Genomic DNA, 9,199 nt, shown 5'->3' with positions numbered 1-9,199 from the left:
GGCGGCTGGGACCGTGATGGGAGAATGTCTTGTCTCCTCGGCAGCCTGCTGGGTGGGCTGGCCGGGCTAGCGCCAGGATGGCCGGGCTCCAGCCCCAGACCCAGCCTCTAGGCCAGGCCCTTCCCCACGTGCCGTCCTCCCCCAGCGGGTCTGAGTCGGGAGCCCCGCCCAGGCCCACCTGCCTGTCCCGGCTGGCCTTCCAGATGGAGCAGCTGGCCAACCCCAAGGCCTGGATCAACGCGGCCACCCAGATCTTCTTCTCGCTCGGCCTGGGCTTCGGCAGCCTGATCGCCTTCGCCAGCTACAACGAGCCCTCCAGCGACTGCCGGCGGCACGCCATTGTAGTGTCCCTTGTCAACAGCTCCACCTCCATATTCGCCAGCGTTGTCACCTTCTCCATCTATGGCTTCAAGGCCACCTTCAACTACGAGAGCTGCCTGAACAAGTGAGACTGGGCGCCCGGGGCCTGGGCCTCGCAGGGGACAGGGGATGGGTCTCAGAGCCTGAGCTGCAGGGCAGCTGGGAAGAGTAGACGCCCAGGAGGCGAGGGGGGCCGGAGAGTGCTGGCTGTGGGGTCCTCGACCCAGGCTCAGTCCCGGTTACCAGCAGCACCGCCAGCAGCAAGGGGCCCGGGCAAGTGCATGTCCACAGCAGGGCTGAGCGCGGTGAGCGTGTTCTGAGCGCGGAGGTGACAAGGCCTGCGGCACCCAAGCTGCTTCTGTGCCTCACCCCTGCCCGGCCCGGGAGCAGGGGCTTCCTCCCACTCCCTTTCTTGCTGTCTGTGTTGAACACGTGCACCCTCTGAGACTTTTTAAAAAGTAAATAATCCACATTTAAATAATTATTTTTTAAGAATTATTTAAGTGTATTTATTTCCTTGTTTATTTTCATTTGACCAGAGAAGGGCAGAGTGAGTGAGAGAGAAAGTGAGAAAGCAAGCCGCCAGGTCCAGGACTCGAACTATGGTTGGCCATGTGGAAATCCAGCGCCCTTAACCACCATGCCACCTGCCGGCCCCGGTAATTTAAATGCGGCATTTACTGTAGAGCAGTCCTACGGCTGCACTAGCTACACGTGAGTGCTCGGCTGCCACCCGGCTGGCGGGCAGCAAGCTGGACAGCCCGGCTGCGGGACGCTCCATCGTCACGGGGACTTCTGTCGCACCTCGCTGGTCCAGCGCTGAGGAGCGGCCCCTGTTGTCATCACTGCTCCATCTAAGACGCCCTCAAAGCCGTTCAGACCCCTGGACCCCGATAGGGACTAACTGATCCCTCTCTGCACCTAACCAGGGGGGTCTGGGGGACACACCTTTCTCCCTGGTCCCTCTGCAGGGTGATTCTGCTGCTGACCAATTCTTTCGACCTGGAAGATGGCTTTCTGACCACCAGCAACCTGGAGCAGGTGAAGGGCTACCTCGCGGCCACCTACCCGAGCAAGTACAGCCAGCTGTTCCCACAGATCAGGAACTGCAGCCTGGAGGCGGAGCTGGACACGGTAAGGGCCTGGTGAGGCCGCAGGCTGAGTTCTCTCCACACACTCAGGGAGCGTGGACCTCGGGATACCCTCCGGGGAGAGAGTGCAGCACTTCCCAGGAGCTGCACAAGGGCCTTGGGGGCTCGGGGCCCTTTCTTTTCCCTGTCTCTTTCTAAGTTTTAAGAATACAGGAAAGGGATCCTGCTGGGAAAGGCCACCAGGTTCCACAGCAGGCTACAGTTGGAGTCCCAGACCTAGAGCTTGAGAAGCACACCAGACACTGTGTACATGTGCCCAAACCGGAAAGGGAGGCGGCGTGGAGGGAAGGGACTGCAGTGCAGGCCTTCCCCAGGCAGGCTGCCGCCTCTCCCCGGCTGCCTCTCTCCAGCGAGTGCATGTACCCTCTAGCACAAGCAAAATCAAAAACAGGGAAGGGCCCAGCTGTGCAGGAGCAGGCTTTGGCTCACAGCTCTGCAATGCCAGAGCCATGTGGCCGATCAGGGTTCGGATCCCAGGTCAACCTGAACACACTGAGTGCGATCCTGGTTGGCTGCAGGGCTGCAGGGGATCTCGACCTGGCAGGATGCTGTGTGGCTGCCTGTCCCTCTCCCTCGCAAGAGAGAAATTAAAAAAAAAAAATTTAATATTGGAAAGTGCAAAGAATAATACAACACCCAAATATCCTCCTCTCAGAATGAGTAATGATAAACATTTTGTTATTTGGGGTTCAGATTTCTTTTTTAAAGAATTATTTTATTTAACTGTATTTACTTACATATTTATTTATTTTAATTTGACCAGAGAGGGACAGGGCAAGACAGAGAGGGAAAGTGACAAAGCAAGCCACCAGGTCCTGGACTCGAGTTGGCCATGTGGGAGTCCAGTGCCCTTAACCACCATGCCACCTGCCGGCCCCGAGGGGCTCAGACATTTCATAGAGAAGCAAGGGCCATTTCAGGGGCAGAGCTGAAGCTCTCTTCACTGCGGCCCAAGTTTTCTCTACTCACCAGAGGCAAACCTCAGTCTTTACATCTTAATAATCCACTTACATGTTCCTAACACCATTGTTTTATTGGTAGGTTTTCTTTTGAAGAGGTTTTAGCTACAGAGCACGTGCACTCGCCAGAAAGACAGAGAGAGACAGAGACAGAAAGTGAGAAATCACCCCCCAGGGGGGATGGCCACGCCGCAGTCCCTTCTCCTCCATTCTCCTCTCGGGATCTTGGGCACGCACGCACACGCGCCCGGCGTGAGTTTTAAGCCACCGGGTCCGGGACACGAACCGCGGTCGACTACGTGGGAGTCCAGCGACATAGCCATTACGCTAACTGCTGGTTCCCTAACGATTCAATTCTGAGATTTGTCTGTAAAATACATGTGGATTGTCATCCATTCCTTTAAGTGCTGCATTTTATTCCATCAAATATACTACAACTTATTTATCCATTTCCTTACTAATCGATGCGTGAGGGTTTTCTCCAAGCTTTTTGCTACTAAAATCACCCTTATTTATTTTAAATAATTAGAGGTGGTTGTGCTAGTCTAGGATCTTTTTTTTTTTTTTCATAGTAACTTTGGGGTCAGTTTGACAAGCATTGAGAAAAAACATCCCTTTGGAAATTTTTATGAGAATTTCATTGCTTCGGGGTCAGCATGGTGGTTGTGGCACTGGACTCCCACAGAGCTGACCACAGATCTGGCACTTGGCAGCTCGCTTTCTCAGTTTCCTCCTCCCTCTCTCTCTCTGTGTCTCTCTGTCAAATTAATTAAAATAAATAAATAATAAATATAATTAAATAGTTTAAAAAAAAGAATTGCATTGCTTTTGTAAGGTAATTTGGAGAAACTATCTTTTTTTGAATTGTAATTTTTTTATCCCAGAACATGTGTTTTTCTTTCAAGTCTTCTGGTATATCCTTCAACTAATTTTCCCCATGAATATATTGGCGCATCTTTTATTAGGTTTATTAACCGACTGTTTCCTTTCTACTGTGAATGGTATTCTTTTCTCCCCTATTTCGATCATTGTTTATTTTTGTTGCCAAAGAAAGCTGGCGTTTTTGCCCGCTGATCCCATATTGCGACCTGACAGCACTTCTTACTCGCTCCAGCTGCAGCGCGGCAGCAGTAACACAGGGGTTCTGCCCTGCACAGCGGGACGCCCCGTGGCCGCCACGTCCGTCCCTGGGTCGGTCTGCAAACATGCCCAGCGTGCGTGTGGGCACCCCGGATCCTATGGACCTGGGGGCTCGGGGGGACTGTGGTATGACGAGGTCCTGTCGAGGGTGTTCTTCATGCACACACACACATGTGTACATGCTCTGTCATAGAAGGGGGGAGGGATCTTATCTGCCTGCAGATTGGCTTTGGTTTACTGTAAACTGTCCTTTCACCCACCGATACAATTTTGCATTTTCCTTTCCATCGCTTGTATCTCATTCTTCTTCCCTTATTGCATCTGCTAGGACTTCTAGCATAATGGAAGTGTGTTTAATCCGTCTATTCAATGCAAATGCTCAGAGAGAATGTTTCTAGAGAGTGCTTTTCCAGAGCAGGGTGCAGGGGCCATGGAGTTGGTTTCCAGCAAGCTGCTCCGGGCTGGTACCCGTCCTTCCAGGGGTGGGGATTTGCTGGCACCCTGTTCCATGGCCAGGGCCGTTCTAGGTCATGTCATGGGTGAGAGACTCCTGGAGGTTCAGCCCAGCTCCCTGCTTCCACCAGCCCCTGCCTGGCCCTCGTCCGCCCTGGGCAGGGTCCAGAGCACTCCCCTACACCCCGCAGGGCCCAGCCCCACTCACATGACCATGAAGGCCATGTGACCTTCCTGGCTCCAGCTCGTCAGTGCCTGCTCTCTGGTTTCCGCTATGGCTTCGGCACGTGGGAACTTTCCTCCCTGCCGTGAAGCTTGGCTGTCTCCAAGAATATATAGTAACTAATTTATCTGGACGTTTCCTGGTGCCCGTTCTCTTCTCACTCTCTCATTTCACTTTATCCTCTGTCATTCAGATGTTTAATTCTCCTCCTGACATGTCCTCACACATGTTTATGAAAATACAAAGTTAGACAGTAAATACCCTGACTTCTCAACCCACGCAGGGTCTTCGGAACACCCTCATCTCATCACTGCTGTTTTAAATAGTATTCTTATTGAGTTTTTTTTTTTTTTTAAAGAGATTTTTGCTATAGGGTGTATGTGATTTCTAGAGAGACAGAAAGTGAGAAATCACCCCCTAGGGGGATGCCCATGCCACAGTCCCTTCTCCTCCATTCTCCTCTTGGGATTTTGGGCACAGACACACACACAAGATCCTGGTATGAGTTTTAAGCCACCAGATTCAGAACTCGAACCGTAGTCAACTCCATGGGAGTCCAGCAACGTAACCATTACGCCTTCTGCTGGTCCCGGAGTCCTGTCTTTTAAAACCCAGAGGACTCCCGTGTTGTTTTGCACAGTGTGTTTATCCGTGTGTCAGCTCTACGGCTACCACTTACTAGTGCACTTCTGGAATCCCAGCCGAAGCTTCTTTAAAATACCCTCCTTTAGATCAGGTTTCTTAGTAGTAAATCTTCTCATGTTTTGTTTGCATGTAAATGTCAGGTTTGGGCCCCTAATTTTCTAAGATATTTCTCCACCGAGAATAGAAAATTCCAAACTAACAGTTGTTTTCACTGAACTCTGCGATTTCGACTTCCAGTCTGACGCTGACATTTTCCATCCTTCCTAAGCAGGCAGGCTTCCTCTGACCTCTCGTGGTCTTCACTTGGTCTCTGACCTCTCTGTGAGTGTGTCTGTTTACCCACATCATCGGCTCGTGGGAGGCTGGCTTCCTGGATCCGTGCTTTGTAAAATCCACACCTACTACCTCTCAGTCGGCACCTCTGCCTCTCTCCTTTTTCTATCAGAACTTTGCTCAAACCCATGTCAGGCCTTCCCATCCTCCCTTACAGGTCTCTTAATCTCGCTTACATTTTGTCTTTTTTTTTTTTGCTTCATCATGGATTCATTCCTGGATATACCTTCCAGTTCGCCAATTCTCTCTTCAGCTGTATTTAGTCTGTTATTTAACTGTCAGTTGAGCCTTACAATTCAATAACTTCAATAACTTTTCTTTTAATTTTAGACACTGTTTTTTAGAGAATTATTTTATTTAACATCATTTATTTCATTTTAATTTGATGAGAGAGAGAAAGAGAAAGTGAGAAAGGAAGTCACCAGGTCCAGGACTTGAACCATGGTTGGCCATGTGGGAGTCCAGTGCCCTTAACCACCATGCCACCTGCAGGCCCCAGACACTAACTTTAAAAATGTACTTGTTCATTCCAATAGTTTCTTGTTACATGTTTATCTTTGTAATTTTATAATTTTTTAAAATAATTTTTTTATCATTTATTACTATTTTTCAATTTACTATAGGCATGCGTGCTCACCAGAAAGAGGCAGGGAGAAAGAGAGAGGGAAAGTGAGAAAGCAAGCTGCCAGGTCCAGGACTTGAACTGCAGTCAGCCATGTGGGAGTCCAACACCTTCACCACCACGCCACCTGCTGTCATTTGTGTTTTTAAGCGTTTCACGCGCAGTCTTTTGTGGTGACCGTGGGTGGGGCAGGAGCATGAGAGCAGCCCATGTAGTGGGGAGGAAAACGCTATGGCTGACCCTGTCGAATTTCTGGCTCTGATAGGCTGACGTGAGACAGCATGTCACCTCCGGGTAGGCTGTGTCGTTGAAGTCCCTCCAGGCGATCCCTCACTGCTGCCCTGTCAGGCTGCCCACTCCACTGTGCTCCACCGGATAGTCAGCTCGGGTGGCCGTGACAAAGTGCCCTAGACTGGGGGGCTTAAATGGTAGACTTTATTTCCCATGGTTCGAGCGGCTTCATCCGGTGGGGCTGGTCCTGGTGAGGGCCTGCTTCCTGGTTCATGGGACGGAGGGACCGCTCTCTGCCCCTCGCCTAGTAGGGCCACAGGCCAGTCAGACCCGGGCCCACGGTGTAAGCTCGTGGAACCCTAACTACCTCCAAGCCTCCAACTGCAGAAGCAGCCACATCTGGGGTTAGAGTTTCAGTATTTGTGTCCACCCAGTACCTGCCCCCTGGCAGGGTGCCCTCAAACTTTTCCTGCTGACTCTGACAGTGACTCAGAGACTTGTCTTCCAGCCTGGGGGTGGGGGTGGTGTCGGAGAAGTTATGATGCATTTTTGCATAGAAATAATACAACAAACCCAGTAAATCCCAGCATGTGAGCTCACTGTTCAGTCTCCAGGGGTCCCGTGGATCTAAACTGGGGACGCTCTCCCCGAGAGGGTTCCTTCTCCTGGTGGTAGCCAGTAGGCACCCCAACACATGACACCTTTCAACTCCCAGGAGCAGGGGTCCCAGGCTCAGCCCACCCTTCGACTTCCCCTGACAGCAGTCCTGCCCAGGGAGCTAGCCACTGAGCGGCCCTGCCCTCCTGGCTGCCGGCGGGCTCCTGCTGCCCTGCGCCACCGTCCCTCCTCAGCTCCCAGCCCCGGGTCTCAGAAAACCTCATCGCTCAGGACACTGGAAGCAGAAGCTGCCCGACACTGGCCTATCTTCTGTGCAGAATTTACTAGGCCGGGGATGGCCAGCGGAACGCAGCGTTCCAGGCCGAGATGGACTCCCCAGGGAGCCTGAGGGCAGGCCTGAGCTGGCGGCCCTGCTCCCCACGGCCCGCGGTGCTCCGGAGCGGCCGAGGCCCTGGGTGTGACTGGCGTGTCACCGGGGCAGGCGGTCCAGGGCACCGGCCTGGCCTTCATCGTCTACACGGAGGCCATCAAGAACATGGAGGTGTCGCAGCTGTGGTCGGTGCTGTACTTCTTCATGTTGCTGCTGCTGGGCGTCGGGAGCATGCTGGGGAACACGGCGGCCATCCTCACGCCCCTGACCGACAGCAAGGCCATCTCCAGCCGCCTGCCCAAGGAGGCGGTCTCAGGTCAGCGGCGGGGCAGGGACGGCGGGGATGGAGGGTGCGCGGGAGGGGCTGCAGCAGCCCTGGGTGGTCCTCCCACCCGAGGTCTGGGCTGAGGTCTGGGCCGCAGGGCTCCCCCTGTGCTCCGTGCCCCCCACCGTGGGGAAGGGTGGGCACCCCAACCTTGGGAAACTGTAGTCCCAGCCGGGCACCCTGGCTTTGTTTTCATTTGTGTCCCCGGAAGTGGGCCGGTGACTGAGGCAAGTCTGTTCGGTGCGAACACAATGACTCTCGGGTCTACACTCGCCCTGTGCACAGCGCATGGGTCAGGACTCAGCCCACTGCCCACGCCCCCGGGAGCTCCTGCCGCTTCCTCCCAGGCAGTTCGCACCCCGGGGAACCCCTAGGTCGGTATCTGTTTGAGGTTCCTGGATGCTGGCCTTCATCGGGGTGAAATCACACAGTACCCTCTCAGGCCAGCAGGTGGCGTAGCAGTTACGTCGCCGGACTCCCACACGGCCTGTGGTTCAGGTCCCAGACCCAGTGGGGGTCTCTGCGTGTGTGTCCACAATCCCAGGAGAACAGAGAGGGGGTTGCAGAGGCATAACCCCTGGGGGAGGGTGACTTCTCGCTTTCTCTGTCTCTCTGGCAAGCACCTGTACCCCATAATGAAAATCTCTCCTAAACAAGACAGAAAAACACAGAGCATTCTCTGGGTGGCTGCTGCCTCCACTCCGACCCAGTCTGGGGTCCACGTGGTGTCACGGCAGCTGCGGCTCCCCCAGGGCGTGTGAGACCCCCCACCTCAGCGCCTTAATCCATCCTGCTGGACACCCACACCGCTCCCCACACTGCTCCGGGCACGGACGGTGTCCCGAGGACCCCACGGCCTCCTGCCTACGCCACTGCCCTCCCGGGCACCCCCCATCCAGGACGGAGCACCCCAGCTGCTCCTCTCCTTCCGGCCCCGCCCACCTGGCCCTGGGCACCCTGCGCTCCCCTCGGCCTCCCCGACGGGCCCTAATTCCGGCCCTTCCTGCAGCGCCCACAGTGGCGGTCAGTGGGGACGGGGGCTGAAGGGCCAGTGTCTGACCTGACCCTGCCCTGATGTTCTCACCCCCGGGCCTGGACGTCCCCAGCTGGGACGGGGTCCCCTGTCCCTGCTCAGAGGCCCGTGGGGCCAGGTCCAGGTACTTCCCAGATGACCCCTCAGCTCGGGGCACCTTCCTTTCTTCCCCTCCACCCGCCCCTTCTGGCTGGACAGCCCTCTCTAGAGGCCCTTCGGGGACACCCCAGTTAAGGCCCTCCCCTCACTTCCCCGAGCTTGGGCCGAGGGGGATGAACGGCACCCCCAGCCCCCACCCCACGTGTGAGAGGCTGAGCCGGCAGCCCCGCAGCTCCATGTCCGCCGTGGGGCCCCCTGCTGACAGCGCCCGGACCCCCGCATGCACACACAGAGGGCAGCTGGGCCCACCTCAGGCTGCCCCGCGCCGCGCCCTGCAGGGCAGAGGAGGCCCGGGCCCACTGCCCCCCGCCGCAGGTCTGCTGTGCCTGGTCAGCTGCGCCGTGGGCATGCTGTTCACCGTGGAGGCCGGCAACTACTGGTTCGACATCTTCAACGACTACGCCGCCACGCTGTCACTGCTGCTCATCGTGCTGGTGGAGACGGTGGCTGTGTGCTACGTGTACGGGCTGCGCAGGTAGGGCCGCCCAGGGAGGGTCGTCCAGGGAGGGTCGTCCAGGGAGGGCCGTCCAGGGAGGGCCGTACAGGTGAGGGCTGTCCAGGGAGGGTCGTCCAGGTG

At 55.4% G+C, this 9,199-nt stretch overlaps 1 protein-coding gene across 1 annotated transcript in view; it reads left to right on the top strand.

Annotated features, from left to right (window-relative positions):
- The window catches only part of SLC6A20 (solute carrier family 6 member 20), a 38,570-nt gene that overhangs the window by 8,581 nt on the left and 20,790 nt on the right, over positions 1-9,199 (top strand). Inside the window, exons 6-9 of the mRNA XM_027768934.1 lie at positions 204-445; positions 1,332-1,494; positions 7,217-7,421; positions 8,938-9,097. Of these exons, the coding sequence (XP_027624735.1) occupies positions 204-445; positions 1,332-1,494; positions 7,217-7,421; positions 8,938-9,097 (770 nt within the window). The remainder of the gene's footprint in view (positions 1-203; positions 446-1,331; positions 1,495-7,216; positions 7,422-8,937; positions 9,098-9,199) is intronic.

The sequence above is a fragment of the Tupaia chinensis genome, unplaced genomic scaffold (assembly GCF_000334495.1).
Source record: "Tupaia chinensis unplaced genomic scaffold, TupChi_1.0 Scaffold148065_1, whole genome shotgun sequence".
NCBI lineage: Eukaryota > Metazoa > Chordata > Mammalia > Scandentia > Tupaiidae > Tupaia > Tupaia belangeri.
The sequence above is the reverse complement of the archived record's forward strand: the minus strand, read 5'-3'. Positions and strand labels throughout refer to the sequence as shown.